Source organism: Acomys minous (assembly GCF_964271855.1).
Source record: "Acomys minous genome assembly, chromosome: 1".
Classification (NCBI taxonomy): domain Eukaryota; kingdom Metazoa; phylum Chordata; class Mammalia; order Rodentia; family Muridae; genus Acomys; species Acomys minous.
The window spans coordinates 83,137,895-83,159,432 of NC_140483.1; the positions used below are offsets into that span (position 1 = coordinate 83,137,895).

The 21,538-nt window shown below is 36.7% G+C and overlaps 1 protein-coding gene across 4 annotated transcripts in view; it reads left to right on the forward strand.

Moving 5' to 3' along the window:
* The window catches only part of SERPINB7 (serpin family B member 7), a 51,848-nt gene extending 35,093 nt beyond the window's left edge, over positions 1 to 16,755 (forward strand). For 3 of the 4 annotated variants that reach the window (XM_084794893.1, XM_084794894.1, XM_084794891.1), the window contains 4 exons: positions 7,418 to 7,535; positions 9,412 to 9,554; positions 13,524 to 13,670; positions 15,215 to 16,755. In XM_084794893.1, coding sequence (XP_084651019.1) covers positions 7,418 to 7,535; positions 9,412 to 9,554; positions 13,524 to 13,670; positions 15,215 to 15,613 — 807 coding nt within the window. In that variant the 3' untranslated portion in view covers positions 15,614 to 16,755. The remainder of the gene's footprint in view (positions 1 to 7,417; positions 7,536 to 9,411; positions 9,555 to 13,523; positions 13,671 to 15,214) is intronic. The other variant, XM_084794892.1, reaches the window with a different exon arrangement.
* The last annotated feature ends 4,783 nt before the right edge of the window (positions 16,756 to 21,538 follow it).

Sequence of the window (21,538 nt, forward strand, 5' to 3'; positions counted from 1 at the left end):
TGCTTCTTATTCTTTCAACATCACCACAAATTATTCAACTATTTTGAATTATTTAATCATTTGTCTTTTCTCATTTCTCAATATGTTTAACCTATAGCTCACTCATTATGGATCCGTTCTTTAATCATTATTTGAGCAATGCCATTCTTTCCCAAGTAGCCTTGTAAATCCAGATAATTTCTGCATAATTTCCCAGTGATTATGCCTGGGATACTAAATGATAACTAGAGAAAAAGTTAAGTGTACAATTGTTAACACATCAATGACCACTCTATCACCACAGTCTTCTGTCTCATCTAGATTGTCACTTGTGGCTTCTCCTGAATAGTTAACACACTTTCTAGAGCTTTCTCCTTTTATAAAAATAGATTCCTTTTCCTGATTTTCATTCTTTTCCAACTGCCTTATATGTGTCTTCATATGTATCATTGTTTTCAATTATCCATGAAATTGAAGTTGTTTGAGAATTCTAATTTTATTACATTTATTTTCAATCTACTATCTTTATATATAGAGAAGTCATGTACTTGTGTAGTTTTTATGCCTTCAAAATAGTCCTTCATATCTCTGTGGTTATCCATAGTTGTGTGATGGGTCATTCTCAGCCTCAGTGCCGGTCTCAACATTATGTAGTGTAAATCCTCAAGTCATCATCACGTTTTATGCTTCTAGACTCTCTTCTTTTTTGTTCTCATAAAATAAGCAATACCAACAGTCACTAGGTTATTCTTCATGCCTCTTTCTCCTTCCACATTCATATTCCATCACTAAATGTGATCAATTAGGTCTTCTTCCACTTGTAACATTAATTTTAAAGAACCCAGTAGTGCAAAAATAATCAAACTAAGAAAAAGACAGATCATAAATGATATAGAGCTCAGAGAGAGAGAGAAGAAGGGAGATAAGTTAGGATAATTCCAGTAAATATTATCACAATATATTGTGTATATGCATAGAACTATAAAAATTCAAATTCAGAATAGCTCCAGATAGTAGCTAATGGAGGTTTTCCAGTCAAGGAGTAAAAAAGGAAATTACAAAGTATAATTAAAATTAAGTTGAAAAAGTATAACATATTAAAACATATGGTATACATAAAGGACAATTTAAGACATAAATTTGGGCATAAACACCTACTACAAAAAAGCAAATATAAACCAGACATTGCAATCTGGCACTTTCTCAGGATATTGAAGATAGCTCTACCTAAAGACCCAGCTATACCACTTCTGAGCATATACCCAAGTTATGCCTCATCATAAAACAGGTACATTTGCTCAACTATGTTCATAGAAGCTTTATTCATAATAGCTAGAAAAGGGAAACAACCCAGATGTCCCTCAACTGAAGAATGGATAAAGAAACAGGCACATTTACACAATGCAATACTACTCAGCTATTAAAAATAAGGAAATCATGCAATTTGTAGGCAAATGGATAGAACTACAAAAGATTATCCTGAGTGAGATTATGCAGACCGAGAAAGACATGCATGCTATGTACTCACTTATAAGTAGATTTTAACCATACAATGCAGGATAACCATACTGCAATTCACAGACCCAAAGAAGATGAGTAACAAGGAGGACCCAAGGGAAGATGTTTAAATCTCACTTAGAAGTGGATATAAAATCGACAGTAGAAGTAGATAAAGAGGGAGAACATGGTAAGAGAGGGAACACAGAGAGAAATGAGAGTGCCATTTGCTGAAAACTAAAAATTCAAGCATATGATACTATCATGGCCATTCTTATTCAAAGCACCACATCCTACTCCCTGGCACCCATAAGCTTGTAGCCATATCATCATGTGAAAATGAATACAGTCCAATTTCAAAAGTTCTATAGGCCATCACAGTCATAAATCTGTTTAAAATCCAAAGTTCAAAGTCTCTTCTGAGACTCAAGGCAATCTCTGAACTGCAACCCCCTGTAAAAGTCAAAATCAAAAAGCAGATCACGTACATTTGACCTACAATGGAACAGAATTATAGGTATAAGGTTATTGCAAAGTTTAAATGCTGATATCTATACCCTCCATGTCTGGTTACAAGCTTTGTTTTGAAATTCTACTGTCTAAATGTTTTGTAAACTTTGCTTCCCAATTGTCCCCCTGTATGTCATTAAAGCAGTAGGAGAGTATAGGGCTTGATTTCACACCAGCCAGGGGAAGAGGAGTTAGGAGAAGAAGCAGGGGATTCAGCCACAGGTAGAGATCCAAGAAAGTTTAGGAGAAAGGAGGTGGAGCTGAGGAAAGCTACAAAGTGCAAGTGTTGCTGAGATGTTTGCTGGGAGTAAAACAAAATAGCACAGAGAGTTAAGAATAGACTTAAATTGCTCAAGATTGTGTTGGGAAGCCTTGCATTATAACTGAGTCTCAATTATTTGTGTGATAGCTGGGATAAGAAATAAGCTAAGAAAACAAACATTGTTTTATAAAAATAACTGTAACACATATATTACCATTAGAAAAAGGATGAAAGGGAGCATAATAATTAAATACTGGACCAAAACAAGGTCTAAATACAGCTGGGCAGACTTCAAATTTCACAGCTCTGAGTCTGATGTCAAAGTGATCTTCAGATCTCTAACTCCTTTCAACTTTGTTGACTGCAATGTATTCCTCTCTTGGGCTTCTTTCACAAGGATGCTAGCTATCCTTGGAATGTATCTCATAAATCTGATATCTCCAATATTTTGGAGTCTACACCACAATCCAGGCTTCACCTTTACAGCTTAAACACAATGGCCTCTCTGGACCTTCATGAGGGAATATTCCAGACACAAGCTTAGCCTCACCAGCTTTTATTAGCTGAGGAGGGAGATTTTATACCTCTCTTCTTGTATTCTTAACTCTAAAGCCCCAGTATCACATTGCAGAAGCTGCCAAGCTCTGTGGCTTGCTGGGGATGGAATTTGGCCTCTTTGGTCAATTAAAATGGCCTCAGATCTGTTGTAGGTGCTTTCCTTCACTGCTTAAGATTTTCTTCAGTTCCTTTCCACAAGTTGGAGGCTTAGCTGCATCTGGCTATGCTCTAGGTCACTACTCCTTTTATTCCATTTAGCTGTGGGCTCTTCTTTAAACATTTTATCTCCTTGAGCATGGACTTCGCTTCATTATTCTTCCTAGTGCTCTTTTTTCTTCCAACTGTACATTTTGTATTTTTCTTCCTTAGCCTGCTCTATTTCTGTTATAGGTATGCATAAGAGTAACCATTACTCTTATAACAAAGCAACACAGCAGATATTGGAATGTCTTGAAATCTTCTCTGCCAATGTAGTTAATTCAGAACTCTTCAATTCAGCCTCACACAAATTTTTGAATAATGAGGGAAAGCAGCAAAATTTCCCCCCAAAATATCACAATAATTGGCTGTAGGCTACTTACTAATATTCTTCTCTTATGAAACCTCTTGAACTAGACTGCCATAGTCTATCTTCCTCTCAGCACCAGTCTTCCATCATGTTATTAGTACAGCCCATTAAGCCCTGCATAAAGCATTAAACTGATTTTTTAATCAAAGGTCCCAAAGTCCACATTTGGCTAACAAGGACAATCACAGCAATACCCCAATCCTGGTACTAACTCCTGTTTTAATCAGTGTTATATTGCTTTGAAGCAACAGCATGACTGAGGACTATAACAAAAGAAAACATTTAATTGGGGACTTACTTAAAATTTCAAAGGTTTAGTCCCTTGTCATCAAGATGGGGAGCATGGCGCTATGCAGGCAGATATACTGCTAGAAAAGTAGCAAAGAGTTACCATATCTGCTGGCAGAAGGAAGAGGGAAAGCTAATATGCCTGCCTTGGGCTTATAAAACCTCTAAGGTCACCCACAGTGCCACAGTTCTACCAACATGGGCATACTCACTTTAACAAGGCCACACCTTGTAATCATCAAACATATCAGTCTATGGGTTACCATTCTTTTTTTTTTATTCATTTGTTCATATTACATCTCAATTGTTAGCCCTTCTCCTGTTTCCTCCCATTCTTCCCTCCCTCCCACTTCCCCCCTTCTCCCCTCTCCTATGTCTGTGATTGAGGGAGACCTCCTCCCCCTATATATGCTCTTAGAATATCAAGTATCTTCTTGGTAACTTGCTATCCTTCCTCTGAGTGTCACCATGCCTCCCCATCCAGGGGACATGGTCAGAAAAGGGGCACCAGAGTTCGTGTGAGAGTCAGATCTCACTCTCCACTCAACGGTGGAGAATATCATGTTCGTTGGCTAGGTCTTGGTAGGGGTTCGACATTTACTGCCTATATTCTCCTTGGCTGGTGCCTTAGTTTGAGGAGGACCCCAGGACCCAGATCTGCCTGTCATAAAGATCTTCTTGTAGGTTTCCAGGACCCTGTGGGTCCTACAATTTCCCCATTCTTCCATGCTACTCTCACCTAAAGTCTCCATAGGATGTCCTCTCCTCTGACCCACTTTCTTGGTAAGTAAAGTTCTTCATAGTTCATATCCCTTGGGCTAGTATTTTGATATAAGTGAGTATATACAATTTGTCTCTTTTTGCTTCTGGGTGAACTCACTCATTATGATAATTTCTAGATCAATCCATTTGTCCACAAATTTCAGAAATTCCTTGTTTTTAATAGCTGAGTAGTATTCCATAGTGTAAATGTACCACAGTTTCTTAGTCCATTCTTCTACTGAGGGACACTTAGGCTGTTTCCATGTTCTGGCTATTATGTATAAAGCAGCTATGAACATGGTAGAACAAAGCGACAGCCTACAGACTGGGAAAAGATCTTCACCAACCCTTCATCTGACAAAGGTTTAATATCCAAAAATATATGAAGAACTTAAGAAATTAAACACCACAAAACCAAACAACCCAATTGCCAAATAGGGCTTGGAACTTAACAGAGAATTCTCAACAGAGGAATATCAAGTGGCCGAGAAACACTTAAAGAAATGCTTATCTGCGTTAGTCATCAGAGAAATGCAAATCAAAACGACACTGAGATTCCATCTTACACCCATCAGAATGGCTAAGATCAAAAACTCAAATGACACCACATGTTGGTGAGGATGTGGAGAGAGAGGAACACTCCTTTGTTGCTGGTGGGAATGCAAACTAGTACAACCACTTTGGAAAGCTATCTGGCGCTTTCTCAGAAAAATGGGAATAGGGCCTCCTCAAGACCCAGCTATTCCACTCCTTGGAATATACCCAGAAGATGCCCTAACACACAACAGGGACATATGGGTTGCCATTCTTATACATATAGTTTGTATACTGAAAAGTATAAAACATTCATCAAGGAAATAAAATAAAAGAAGGCCATAATCAGCTTTTTTTGATAATAAAAAGTGTGGAAAATCCTCTTGTCTCTGTAAAGTATGTGGCAGAGGAGTTGGGAAAGACAAGAAGTAGCTGGATGTCATTCTAGGGAGTGTTTCCACTAGGATGAAAATGACAAGCTAGAGAGATTTATTACAAGGACTCGACTCACTTGACTGTGGAGGCAAAGAATTCCTAACATATGCAGTTGACAAAACATATGGGCCAGAAGCCTTAGGTAAAAAATTGTCTGTATCCAGATTAAAGAAAAGTCCATGTTTTAGTTGGAGTCCGAAGGTCAGAATGCTCATTGCCCCAGGTATAGCATGAAACCTGCAGGATTTCCACCTTCCTTTGGTGCTACTTGCATTTCACTTGTTTGGCATTGGTTACATGAGGTCGACGTACCCTGGGGTAGAAATTTTATGTCATTAGTCTGTTTCAACTTCATACACTGTCCCAGACATATGCTAAATAAAAATTTTCAAGTTGATGCATAAAATCAGCCATCACAGAAAGGAATAATAATAGGAGGTTTCTCCTGGGAAAGAGTGGAGATTATACACAAAGAAATCAATCTGGAATAATTTGTGTCACAGGTGAATATAATACTGTTAGCACATAGTGATAGATATAATGGAGTTAGGGACCTGGAAAAGTACCAATTTGTTTGGACAAAGAATATCTCCTTTTAAATATGTGATACCCTTGGGAAGAGATTGGTATGGCATGTTAATTGAACTTAAAGAAGAATATATCAATGTTGAAAAGCCTGTAACTCTTCCAGAGCTGCCTGGAAAGTGGTAGACTATAGTAGTGTCTATGTAATTTCCTAGGCCCTGCCTCTCTTAGTCTTTTTTTCTTACTGACAGCTTACATTTATATTAACTTCTCTGAATGTGGATTGAATTTTAAAACTAATCTTTATCATTAGTGCCTATAAGTGGATAGATAGATGAATAGATGAGTAAATGGATGTATAGGGGAAAGTCAATCAGTAAATGAAAAATGTCTGGTCATTAGACAAGAGATTGCTAGTCAATCCTCATCATTAGTATAGATGACTGTATAATATTTTTAGAATAACTACTAGGATAACTACATTGATATAGATCAATGAAAGTTATATTGAATATTTTTATCCAAAATATGAAAATCTTTGTTACAAAGTATTCATGTATGTGTTTGCTGTATTCCTAGAATACTGATAAATTGGGCAACTTTCTAAAATTAAATTTATGTATTTTTGAAGTTCATTAAGGAGAAGTCAGTGTGTTTTGTGCTAGGAATGCAGTAAAAAGTGAAACATGCATCGTCTCAACTTTACAGAATTTGGTGTCTTATGGAGGAATTGGAATATCTCAAATACAAGTAAAATGCTTTGTGACAACAGCTGTGATTGTCTTTGAAAAGATGGTGGTGCTTATAATCATGATTTGGTAATTCTATAGTAAATGTATGTATCATATTATCATAATGTATTCTATGCAGATATTCAGATACTAACTTCTTTTTAAAATTAAAAAATGAAAATGAAGACATTGTTATAAGGAACAGGAGGGATGTAGAAAAGATGGCTCTCAGGGAGAAACAGTAAGTAATGCTTGAAAAAACAAGTAGGAAAATTGGTGACAATAAAAAAGATTAGAATGGAGAGAGTATTGTTCAAAGGTTTGAAATAGGTCAAGGCACATGGATTACATTCTACAGGAATTATAAGGAGTTTGGTATCACAGATATATTGTGAAGAAGGAAATAACTGAAAACTAGGAAAACGAGGTGGAAAGCCTTTTTAGATATGTTTGGAGTTTTTTTGTCTTATCTTATGTATAAGTAGCCTTGAAAGGCTTTTAGCTAGAAAGGGATATAATGAGGACACTGGGATATTTATGGTGTGACAAAAGTGCCAACATGAAGCAGTAAGCTTTAACCATCATCTCCAACCTAATCCAGGAAAAGTAAAATCAATAGTCAACATCAAGGTCATAACTAGCCTGTTTCTATAGCTCTTGTCATAAATTCACATTTTGGAGGCGGTGGAAATCAAGAATTAACTTCCCATTTCTTTTGTACTTGGTTGGTGGTATCTATAGTTACAAAATCTATATTGTTATTTGCAGAACTATATTGACTGTGCTGAAAAATTATACAACGCCAAAGTGGAAAGAGTTGACTTCACAAATGATATACAGGAAACCAGATATAAAATTAATAAATGGATTAACAATGAGACACATGGCAAGTGAAATACTTTATTCTTTTACATTATTTTGTCAGTTATATGTAAATGATAAGTCTACTTAAAATTTGGGAATTTTTATGCATATAAAAATAGTTGATCCTAACCCAAAGTACTGATTATGGCTGTTTTAGATTACTTGTTTGATTTCAATATTTTAAAAATACTCTTTATTGAGTAACTTCAGAACTTTGTAGTACTTTTGATACTTTTCACAACTGAAATCTCAACTCCAGACAAACTTCTTCTTTAATACAAAATACAGAAATCTATTAATCTTTTGTGTTGTTGATCAACCTATTCTACAGTAATACTACTTATTCACTTAATGGTGGGTTCTGATTTGAACTGTGAATATTATTCATGTATTTGAGTTTTTTTTCCACCTCAGAATATGAGCCGTGTGACTTACACTCCATTTAGCACCATACAAGTACTCCTGGGAATAAGGACACAATTTTTCCATTTCCTTTGCTCATTCATCATTATATCATTGCTGTGTCTTGGCTTACTCCCAATTACACATCTCAAATGTAATGTTTATGATACTTACGAATCAATTGAAATGACATAACTTGGTTTGGGGATAACTAAGTGGCACTCAATACAACAATAGTCAAGAGCCTTTGATTTGTCCTCCCATTGGAAACATTTTTACAGAATGGAATTAAAGTCTACTTGGAGTTGCACAGTTTCAGAGAGGTCTGGTCTGTGCCCCAGAGGGACTTTGGGAATCATGTTGTGATTTTTTTTTTTTTTTTGCTTCTTTGGTGACATTTCCATTTCTTTTCACTAAAAGTAATAGATTTTTATCTCTTACACATTACTGGGTCTAATTTTGTGTTTAAAACTCAGTCATAAATAGAACTATTGGTTTACTAGGTAAAGTAACCGAACACCTCAGAAAGGACTCAATCTTAAGACAAATATTGGTCTTCTCACTTTCACTGATCAACAATTTGATTGACTAATAATAATCCTGACTAGTTTTGGGGAACACTGAGTTGTTTCCATTCACCACATGATTGCAACATCTGGTGAATGAGCATTCCCACTGCAAGTGCTGCTGGTAGCACATCAGGGAAACCCACCTACCAGGGCTTCTCCATTTTTGGCTGATGAGTCCTGCTTTGGCTGCTAAGGTTTCATACTTCTGCAAATGATATTTCTGTAATCTCGTAGTTTGTTTGTTTGTTTGTTTGTTTTTGACACTTAAAAGTGTTTGTGTAAGCAGTTCCCAGAACAGGGTCCTTGTCAAGTTTCACTTCTCTTGTGAGATCTTTAACAGCCCCAAGGAATAGACTTCTGTAAGTTTATTATAAGTTACAAGGAATCCCTCAAACTGCTCCATCTCATCCGGTGTTTGTGCATCAAATTGCTTTCAGTATAGTTATCAGTCACCTTTTCTGATGTACAAATTTCTGTTTCATTCTGTAAATGCAAATCTGCAGGCTTTGCTTGTGGCTGGACTTCTTCATCACAGGAAGTGTCATCTCACAGCTATATGAGACTGTATTGCCGGTTGAGTCTCGGATAGCAAGGCTGCATCTCCCACAGCCACAGTGATGGTTGCAGTTGCATTCTTGTTGAGTGACAGTATCAATTATCTGATGCTCCTGTTCTTCAGTTCCCTTAACAGGAAACTAAACCAAGAGCAGCACAGATTTCATAAACACTTTATGAGGCTTAAATAAAATACTGTCTTTGAAGAGTTGAAAAAATACCAAGCATGTTTATTACTAATGTGTTAGTACTGATATCATAAGAATTTATATGATAATATAAGAAAAATTATGCCCATTAAGAGTCTGTAAGTACACTTAAGAATTGTTTCAATATAGATGAGCCTTGTTCCTTTCAACTTATTTTCAAAAGGTAAAATCAAGAAGGTGTTAGGTGGCAACAGCCTCAGTTCATCAGCTGTCATGGTGCTTGTGAATGCTGTTTACTTCAAAGGCAAATGGAAATATGCCTTCACCAAGAGTGATACCCTCAGATGCCAATTCAGGTCTCCCACGGTATGTACAAATATGTTAAGGGATTCCCCTAAATTATTCCCTTATTTGAATTGTGACATTTGCACAAATTTCATCTGCCAGATGTGGTAAGATCCCTCACTTGCTTTCAGACGTCGCTTCGCTGTTCTAGACAAGTGTAAATGTTGCTGGACTCCTCCTAACTTGAAGTGATTAAGTTATATGACATCTAAAATTTATTCACTTAATATTTTATGCTGAAAAATAATGTTGAATACATTTAAATTTAAGTTTTAGTTTTATTTGTTACATATCACAAAAATAGATTGAAATCATACTTACACATTTTCCTATGGCTGGAATTTTAGATATAGAAGTGTTGATAGCAATCAGCGTGGCTTGCCTTCGGGAGCCTAAAATACAGTCCGAAACATATTACAGAGGTCTTGTTAGCATTTCAGTGGCTAAATAGACAGGATTTGGAAAGAAATTTTTGTTCTGCACCACTTCCATGCACTCTTCACCTCATAGATTGTATGGGTTGCCTCACTTTCAGCAATAAAGACATAGCGTGCTGCCTTCCTGCCTACTGGATTATTTTTTGATTCTATCGGAGCTTTTAAAAAAGTATCACCATGTAATGGCCTCTTTTAAAAAACCCATCCTATTGGCCCACATCCCTTTGTGTGACAGCTTTGCAATCAAGAACACTATGCAGTCTTGATTGCTGATTTCACAGTTGTTGCTGTTAGCTTACTAGCTAGTGAAAGAAGGTCTGTGGTAGAACACAGGTAATAAAAGTAACAAACAAAAGCACTGGTGAAACACCTTTGTAAGATATGTGACTCTTTCTCTGTCCATATACAAATGGCACTGTGTAGCTGAGCCATCCCAGTCCTCACTTGGGACAGGCCATCTCTCCCTTCTTTTGATGGGTACATGTGTTTTTTATTGCTTCCTGTGTGATCTTTCTGAAGCTCAAGAGGACACAGAATTGACTGTTATTCTATGAAAAAATTTGTCCTAAAAAGGGATATTATTGAAATGTTGACTATTTTAATATTGAAAGGAAAAGAAATTTGTTATACCTCTGTGGTATTTTAAAATCTATAAATGGTATCTTCAAGATAAAAATTAGAATGTTCATTAAGTTAAAAATAGATATAATCTGTCACTTTACATTAATTTTTAATTTTTCTAAAACTTCATTTAAAATTTTTTAATTAATTAAAACATTTACATATATATTTATATTATTACACATATACACAATGAGCTACCTACAGCACGAAGAGCCATGAAACAATCAGGAATTGTATAAATGTTATATTCTTAGTGTTTTTGGCTATTTGTATTTGGCAGCCTTGAAGAAAAACTCTTTCCCATCTTGGTGCATCTAAAATTCTGAAAGTAAATCATTGTCTATCATATCTTATCATTATCAACTTAAAACATCTGTCTAGACCTAAAAATATCTTAACCATTAAACAACTAAGTTTAATTGTAAAATTAAACTATCTAATCTTCAATCCCATCAGAGACTCGAGAAGGAATAAAATTAATTACCTGAGTATTCAAGAGGTGCAGGTTAGCTGCTTCCCAAATGAGAAGATGACAGAGACAGTTTGCTACCTGAACAGTCACTCAAAACTCTGCAATGTTCAAGCATCATCTTCAGCTTTCTGGCCCAATATATCTGACAGGCATATTTGTGAGATAGAAACTATTGAGGACTTGCTTACCCTGTCTTGGCAGAGTTTGGCCATCAACTCTGCCTGCATCCAAGCTTGCCCTTTTTTAGGCAGAATTCTGTCTGTGGTAGAAATGAGGACATTATGCCCTGTGGCTTGTTTGTCACAATTGAAGCCATCTCCATAAGGAGGTTCTTTGATGCTTATCATCCTCTTTGAGGTAGGCTAGCTGTTGCCAGGAGTTAACCTGTCTCATTGTTAATGAATCTTCAAAATAATAAAAAACATTTTAAATGCCATATTCTGTATGTCTCTGAGGTTTTTGAAAAGACCTTCTCTAACTATTTAACTTTATCTTTCTACAGAATCATGTCTATCTGTTGCAATTAAGATGTACTTCTTGTGATAAAAATAGACTAGTAATTGATATGACCATGATTTACTCAACTAACAATTAACTTGTATAGCTTACGTATCCCAAGCAACCTGCAGTAGCACTTATTGGAAGTAAATCTTGTTTATTAATTGAGTTATATAAGTACAATCCACGTAGTAGAGTAGAAATATATATAATGTACATGAAGAATAATCTTAAACTTTAATTATATACCAATATATCTAAAATTAAACCTATTTTGCATCTATACATAAATTTCTATTGCAGTGAACTAAAAATTACCTTGTGAGTAACAATTAAGGCATTAAGTTGAGGAGTAGATTCAATAATATACTTTTTCCCTATATATTTCTATATCCCTTATTTCTTTTCAACTCCTATCTCCAAACCTAAGAATGGAAGATAAAAGAAAAGGGACACATCCCTGAGTCCAATTTTGTTTTCTCTCTAAATAAAATCAATAAGAACTTATAACCAACTCCCATTGAAAATAATCCTGTATAGCCCATGAAAGCAACCAAAAACCTACCTGATCTCCGTAAAGGAAATGGGGCATCGTTCTCTTAAAGTTTCTTCCTTCTGATTTGGGATGGGTAATACCTTTGTAGGGGCCCAAAGAAAATTGAAGAAATGGTTAAACAAGCTAGGAATAGCATTTGTGGAGTTTCTAAGTGTTGAGAAATTTCAGGCTGAAATAGAGTCTTGTGTGGGACAGTCTGAAAAACTGCACCAATTGGGATTGGAAGCTTTCTTCAAAGGTGTCCTGGGAGCTGTCCTGTTCTGATGAAGAACAGCAACTGAAACACTTGGTGCTGGAACATGAAGGATGCAGGATGTCAGTGTCCAGCATGCTGAGATGAATGAATCCTATCAGGCCTGATCCAACGTCCGTGTCCAGTTCTTTTGTTCTGAAAATATATTTTTTTTAACAAGCATTATACAGTCCTAAAATTATAAGAGTATAAGTTGTGCGGGATATACAGAACAATTAAGGCTGGTTCTCTGCTCTTTGTATAAGCAGAAAAAAGACATCTGTAAATCTTTATTCATGCCATATAAAGAATAGCATCTAATGGTAATTCATAGGGGTTCTGTAGCCAACAAGAAGCACTGTCTGTGCCTAGACATTCATGTCTCATCCAGTCTCAGAGCTATTCCCTTATAGTGGGATTAACGATATAAGTTATCTGCTTGTTCTGCAGTTTAAATCCTTCCACATCCCGATTGAATCCCTCTTCCTCATCCCATCCCAATCCCCCCTCCCTCTGTCATCCCCTCCCTCCTTTAGTCCTCAAAATGGAGAGCCCTCCTCCCCTAACATCTGACCTCAGTCTATCAAGTCTCATCTGTACTGTCTGTAACCTCTTCCTCTGTGGCCTGGCAAGGCCACCCTGCCATGGGGAAGTGATCAAAGATTGGTGGCCAGAGTCCATGTTGGAAGTAGTCTCTATTCCCTGTATTGTGAATTACATGATTTTGATAGCTTTAGTCTATATTTTGTTTTGCTGTGAAGAAAAAAACCCTACAGTATTCACTCTTTATTTATTGTCATTTAGTATTTACTCATTAGTTTTAGAGATTGTTCAGCTAAAACACTTAGTACAAAGCACTTCTACTTAGTAGTGATATTAACCAATAAAACTGTCACTACACTGTGCAGTGGGTATCATGCTGTGCCAATCATACTGATAGGATCTGGAGGAAGAGATGTGAAGTACTACTTTACACAGCAGACACGTTTAAACTAAAGGACTAACTCAACTTCTGTAGGTTTACAATTAAGATTAATGCACCCTAAAACCAACACTTGAAACAGATCAATAATTTCCAAGGTCTACTGAGCAAATCTTTAGTTTTATGTGTATTTGGCCAGTGAGTAAGTTATTGTGGGATTGTAACACCTCTTTGTGACCTGGCATCCAGTGTCCCGGAAAAGCTGTTGCTATGATGCATCAAGAACGGAGGTTCAATTTGTCTACAATTCAAGATCCACCCATGAAGGTTCTTGAGCTGCAATATCAGGGTGGCATAAGTATGTACATCATGCTGCCAGAGAATGACTTATCCCAAGTAAGTTACCATTGTCCTTTCCACATAGGGGTATATTGTATGCAGAACACTGTTGGTTATGTTTGTTTGCTTTTCATGTGTGTGTGTGTGTGTGTGTGTGTGTGTGTGTGTGTGTGTGTGTGTGTATGTGTGTGTGTGTATGTGTGTGTGTGTATGTATACATGCACATATAAATACATGTTACATAGTGAGAAAGATGACACCATAGAATTCCATAACCAAGGAGAAAAAGTTAAATTCAGAATAAGAAGTTATTATAGATTATCTAAAAACTAGATTACTTATCACAGAAATTTCAAATGAATTAAATTTTACTATGTAAATTCTGGTCCTTTATAAAAATATAAGTTTGATGTATATAAAAATTAGTTTTTAGAATCACAGGCATCTGAATTTAATAGGTATCCATAGGTAAATTTCTCCTGTTTATGAAAATAAAAACTTTCCCATTATAAACCAGGCAGTTTTTATTTGTGAATTGTTCCAAGTAGCAATGCTGTTGGAGATAAGTACCTACTCTATGTGTGAAATCAAGATTGCTTACTTTGCACATCAGGCATAGCTCCCTTTATTCTCTGGACTTATATTTCTTATGTGTTGAGTAGGAGAGCTGAGAATCCACACTTCCCTATGACAGTAAATATTGTTTTGGGAGAGATCTGCCGTTACATTCCCCAGAGATATGGTTCTGGGTCTTTTGTCTCAGAACATCTAGGTTTATTTATTATTTATTATTTCATTTTTAAGTTTATTTTTATTTTATGTGTATGGGTATTTTTCCTGCACACATGTCTGCATACCATACATGTGCCTGGTGTTCTTGGAGCTAGAAGACATCCTTCAAATTATAGATGGTTGTAAGTCACATGTGGGTGCTGAAAGTAAAGTTGGTGAGACAACTTTCTAGTCTTCCCTTGGTTTACTTTTCACACTATTCAAACATTTATACTTTATGTGTCTTTCATGATGGGAAAATAATTAGAAAACATTGGTTCAAATGACCATTATGCTTAGTGTTTTTTTGATAATCCTTTATTTCCAAATTCTTTTCTAAAATGTCTATGCCTGTTTTATTATAGCAATTTTACAATACTTCACAGGAATAATAAGTCCAATTCTATTTTTAAAGGATATTTATCTCATTCATTTTAATTATTTCTTTTGATTTTTTGAGAGCATGGTATAATTACATCATTCCCTCCTTCATTTTCTTCCCTCCACACCTTCCCACATATCCCTCCTTGTTCTGTTTGCCTACCTAATATTTCAGTTTGCCTCTGTCTTTTCCAGTGTGAGCAGAGATCAGCCATGCCATTGAACATACATAAATCATGGCTTGTTGTAGCATAGTAAGCTAAATAGGCAACTGGCTTACAAACTACTTGAACTGTTCACTTTCTCTTTGTGATCCCCTTTTGACCTAATTCACTTACAGAAATACAAAAACACAGAAAAGTGTCATTACAGACAATTATGTGTCATTGTAGTTTCAGTTTTATTTTTTCCCTAACTGTATGTTTCTAAACTTTTAAAAATCTCTGCAGATTGAAAGCAGGCTGAGCTTTCAGAATCTAATGAGCTGGACCAATAGGAAGAAAATGAAATCCCAGTATGTGGATGTATTTCTTCCTCAGTTCAAGATAGAGAAGAATTACGAAATGGGTCATCATTTGAAATCCTTAGGGTTGCGTGATATCTTTGATGAGTCCAGCGCAGATCTCTCTGGAATTGCTTCTGGAGGTCGTCTCTATGTATCAAATCTAATGCACAAGTCATTCATAGAGGTCACGGAGGATGGCACAGAGGCCACTGCTGCTACGGAAAGTAACATTGTCGAAAAGCAGCTTCCTGAATCCACAGTGTTCAGAGCTGATCGCCCCTTTCTGTTTGCCATCCAGAAGAATGGCATCATCTTGTTTACTGGTAAAGTCTACTGTCCTTGAAATTCCTATTGGTTTCTTATACAATAGTAGGCATCAAGAAACATCATAAGTGAATAGAATTTTGATTGGAAGTACATGGGTTTGTTTTGTTGTTTCAGCTTATTGATGGTCAGCAAGTGATATTGGTGACTTGACCCTTTTCAAATACCATGTTTATAGTCTCAATCCCTGCTCTCATCACATCTACTCCTATTTACTTCTCTTTGTATAATATTATTGGATTTCTATCCACAATCTTCACTACCATTATTTCCAAAGGCCATTCTGGGAACATGGGCTCTGCACCAGTAGCAAGAAGATGCAGAAGTTGCCTGGACAATCTTTTATGTTTAAACTCAGTTTTCAGAGACACTCCTGCTTCATGATACTATAATTGAAAAATTAAGCCCATTTGTTTCCTAGAAATCAGCATGAAGAATAAGACATCCTTGCTGACCAAAAAGACACTAGAATTTACTTTAATACACATGCATTCCAAGTGAACGTGTAATCCAGAGGCTCCAAAATATAGAATTTGCATTCATAAGCAACCAAAATGTTTCACTAGTAACTTTAAATGTGTAGCCTTTGGCTTTTCTTGGTAAGACTTAATATGTACATAGTTTTTAAATATTAGTTTTAAGTGTTGGTAGTTGTTATTGACAGCATATTAATTCATATTCTTTCAAGATTATGGGTTTTCTCATATTTATCAGAATAAAGATATACAACACCAGTACAGTGTGACTGTTCTCCTCTGATCAGTTTTGAGCCTATCATCTCTTTATTTTCTAGACCATGGAAAAGCACAGTAAAGGAAAATAATACTTATATAACATAAGACTAATTTGGTTCAATGGTGTTTATTTATGACACACAGTTTTATTTTTACACACTTACTAATGGAGGAGATAATTGTGAGTATTAGGATCTAAAGTTGGAAGTAAGAGACAAAGATAGATCCAAGTAGGCCACCTGTGCTTTCCCTTCTTTCTTAGTCCATTCCATCTGGTTAGATGGCTTCTTTCTTTTGAGACTCACCTGTTCCCAACCCTGTTACCAAGGACTTTGTATTAACCACAAGTGGGTAGTGTAGACCCTGGTAGGCTACTTCTACTGACTTCTTTTATCATTCTAGATGTCCTAGGCTCACAGCTGCTTGCCAGGGATAGGCCCCTCCCCAAGCCTGTCTCCTGACCTGAGGATATTGCTTGATCCCAACCCCACTTACTACCAAAGGCTCTGTAGCCACCTTATATTGCACAGACCCAATTAGATTCCATTTATGTTTATCCATTCCTCTTCCACTTCAATTGTCTGAGCTGCATCCAACTCGCAGGCCTTGTCCAGGACCCACTCCATCTGTCCATCTCTGGTCTGATGAGTTTTCTGAGCCATAGCCCAATTTAAGCCTCTTCAATCTCTAAGCTTAGCCTGAATCAAACCCTTTGTGCAGCATCCCAGTGTGATCAATCCTACCCCAGCCAGTTTCAAAGACCAGGAGTTTCCCCATCCAGCATTCCATAGGCCAGTCCAATCAGGTGAGGGGTCAGACCATAGCCTACCTAAACAATCCAACCTGTAGGCATAGCCCAGGTTGTACACCTGGGCACAGAACCAGACTGCTGAATCCATGGAAACTCAACATCCTGCACCTTGCCCCATTTTCAAGCTTTGCCTTTGGTGAAAAATCCAAAGAAACCTTCTAGAAATTATCACTAAATCAGCAAATTAGAAGGGCACAAAATCATTACCTTTCTATGTACCCAAAATAAACATGTTGAGAAAGAGATCACACGAATATTTCCACTTACAATAATACATATGTGCACCAAATAATATTTGACGCAGCCACTAGACATCTTGACTTATGGTGCTAGGAAAACTGGATGTTCACACAAAGAAGAATGTCTTAGACAAATATCTATCACTCTGCACAAAAATCACCTCAAAATGGATCAAATACCTCAATGTAAAGACTGAATCTGATGAAAGAAAACATAGGCAGTACCTTGCATGATACATGTGTGGGAAAAGCCTTTCTGACTAGTACTATATTCTCTCAGCAACTAACTCCAACAATTGAAAAATTGGTTCTCATAAAACTAAAAAGCTTCAGAACAGATAAGGAAACAATCAACTGAGTGAAGAGGAAATCCACAGTGTGGGAAAAATCTATTTCAGCTAGGATTCTCATAGAGAGAGTTCTGGCATCTAGAGTATATGAAGAAATCAGTAAATGAACCATCAAGAAAACAAATAACTCAAATAAAAATGGGCTTAGAACCTGAATAGAGATCTCAAGAGAAGAAATAAAAGTATCTAAGAAATATATGAAAATATGGTCCAAAACCAGTGGCCCTCTTGGGACCATCAATGTTCATTGTTGAATGTTATGAACAAATCTTGGATTCAAGGGTAATGAAGGCATAGCTACTTAGTTCTACTCCTTCTGTTGGCTTGAATCTGTATGCCATATCTCTAGAGTAATGTGGCACAGGGAAGCAATTAATATGCATTCACAACTTCAGTCCAGATAATATTTGGAAAAGACTCATGGCCCTAGGACCATTTTAGTATCAAATAAAGTTGTTGGTTCTATAATGGAGTTCCCTGCATATAAACATGGAGTTTTAGCTTTTACATTCACATTTATCCAGTCTGCTAATTAACTGCAAATATCTCTAAATATTATTCAAACATTTCTCTCTCTCCCACTTTACCTCTTCTCCCCCATCTCCTTCTCTCATCTTCTCCCTTCCTCTCTCTCTGTGGCGCCTGCGCCACTGGGGTACTGAGCTAAGGTTGAGGGACTGTGAATTTAACACACAATAAAACAGCAGGTCCTTCCTGCTAAGATAGCGGCAGTCTTTGTTCAGTGTCCAAAGAGCCTTTTTATAGGCAGCAAAGCAGGAAAATGAAAAAAGAATGCCACTTGCAGGTGAGATCCCTAAAGAGGTGATTGTGCACATGAGGGAAAGTCCCAAGGAAGGGAGTGGTAACCATGATGAGCTAACCAGCATAAGCCCAGACATGAAAGCTGCTAAAAACAGGACATGCAACAGCAAAACAGGCAGGCAGCCCAGTCAGGCCTGGTTCCTCTGTCTCTGTCTCTGTCTCTGTCTGTCTGTCTGTCTGTCTGTCTGTCTGTCTGTCTGTCTGTCTGTCTCTCTCTCTCTCTCTCTCTCTCTCTCTCTCTCTCTCTCTCTATATATATATATATATATATATATATATATATTCTCCTTAATAATATTGGTGACATCTATCTACATGGTCAATATCTTCACCAAGTTCATAACTGCCTCCAAAATGAGTGAATCTGAGTATCCTACAGTCAAGAATAGACATTTCCATTATGAAATACATCAGCATCCTCTCTTGTTTATACATTACACTTTCTTGGGTGCCTTCTTTTAGTTGAGATAGACATAATCTAAAAGCCCAACAGTAAATAGTCATGTACTTCCCTCTTCACACTGGAATGGTTTCTTGGCAAAACATACTAAACTGCTTCTTGAATGTCCCACGTTCCCCTTTGCATGCTTATCTGTAAACATGATCATATTTCTGAAGCAAATAGGGCCAAGACTGTTTCTTGGTTAGTTTGTTTCTCTGTGTAGCCTTCATTCCTGTATTTGCTTTGCAGATCAGGCTGTCCTCAAAATCACAGCTGTCCACCTGCATAAGTAAGACATAGATTTAGAGACATGTATATTCACACACAGAAATCCCATCAAGACACAAAATCAGAAACCATAACTCTTTTTTGTCGTTATTTATTTGTTTTGTCCTATTCAGCTTTGTTTTTATTTTATCATATTATCTATCATTAGTCTTTAAAGATGCTTATTTACTTTATAAAGAGAGAGCAAGAAAGGATATGGATTTGTGTCAGAGAAGAGGTGAGGAGGATCTTGAAGTAGTTGTGGGGAAACCATACTCAGATTATATTGTATAAAATCCACTTTTAATATGAAAAGTCAGAGTTTCTTGGGCTTAAAGTAAAAAAAAAAACTCTATGCTCTGTTTCCTGGAATGCTTAAGTTGTTATATTTCCTGCTTGTTATCTATTGGCTTCTTGCTTTATTGTTTCCAAAAATTCTGGTCTCATCAATATTGGGTCACATTTTTCATGATAGCATTATTTAAAGAGCAAAGAAAGGTGAGCTCTAACAGCAGCAACACAATAATCTTGGTCCTTAGAGATTCTTTGTGATAGCTGTAGGAAGAGAGGAAAAAGACCTTTTTTAAAAACAGTGGGAGTGGTTAAAATCCTGAGTGCTGTTAACCAAACTACAAATTCCCTCATTTCAGTTTGGCTCTTCTTCAGCCTACCTGTTTGCAATCTCGAGCCCTGCTTTCATATTTTCAACTTATAGCCTGTTGAAAATTCATTGAATCTGTATCTGGTTTCAGTGAGACTGAAACTGGAGGCTGCAGTGGATGGGGAGTTTGAATGAAGAAGAACCAGCCCTGCATGCCTACCAGTGCATGGTGAATGTAACCAGAAGTTTGTAGCCAGGGGAGTCCAGTGGCACAACAGGTTAGTGTATGGTACTTATAGAAGTGTGGAGTTAAAGCTTCTGCTCTTGAGGCCAGAAGAGGAAATCATGCTCCACATGAAAGTATGACTTTCACAGGAAAGAACTGGAAAAAGGATCTCACCTCTAAGACAATTTGCCTCCACTTTCCCCTTCCCTTTCTGAGATGTGTGATCCTATGGAGAAGATATTACTCTTTTCTAACCCAGTGTCTATTTTTAAATTAAGATTGTTTTATATTGAATCTGAAAGTGTTACAGATAAAATGAGAAAACACATGTAAAACTTTTGGTGAGCTCTAAGTGCCCAATATACAGTACTTGCATTCTAATTTTCACTGGGTAAAATTGCATGTGTCACAGAAGAGAGTAATTGATGCCCATGCACTGAAATAAATGTGTTTCTTGTGTATTACAATGCAAGGCTATTCTTCATTTTAATATGATTTTTCATACTCATGTAGAACTGTGTTGGTGAGCATATAGAGGGGGAGGTAATCCCCCTCAGGAACAGTCATAGGGGAGGGGAATAAGGGGAAATTGGGAGGGAGGGAAGAATGGGAGGATACAAGGGATGGGATAACCATTGAGATGTAACAAGAATAAATTAATAAAGGAGGAAAAAAAAGGATTTCCCAATATTTGAAAACAATAAAGCTTATTTTTACTTTTTTAAAGAAAGAAATTCATTCCCTTTGAAGCTTGATGCTGAAGCTTTTCCTAGCTGCCTTTTTCCTGCACAGCCCATGCTTCTTAGCAGGCCACACCCTGTCCCTGCTTCTTCCCTCTTTTAAGTGCTTCTTTTCTAGAAGTATTTCTCCCAAGTGTGTTGCAGTAGGCTGCACTGGATAACTGGATTAACTAGTTTTCCTTGAGAACAGAGTCCATCCTTGTATGTCTATCCTTAACACCATGCACGGTGATTCCTTTTCTGCAAATTTGATAACCCAGCAGGGCCACCTTTCAACTACTCTGCCATTTCTCTTTCATAAATCATTGTGGAAAGTTTTCTATAACTGACAAATTACCCTCAAGGTGGGCTCCTTTTCCAAGTTTTCCCTGTGAGAGTCATAATTCATGCATTCAATCTCATGTGCAGCATTATTTTATAAGCTCCGTTATCATTTCAGTATAGACATATGTAACAAGGACTATTGAAATTGTGTCCTGTTTAACTGTGTTCTTTAATACTTCCATATCTCATGAGAAATTTTAGGAAAATATAAAGCCCTAAATTCTGCCCATTTGCTTTTTATCTGTCTGTTTTTAATTAATTAATTTGAGAGGCCCAAACTCACTCCATTTTAAATTGAGCTTCATGTTAGGCCTAAAGTCTCGGTTTCCCAGAAAAATCTCATTAGACTTCTCAAAAGGGATGCAGAAAAAGGACATTCAACAACTTC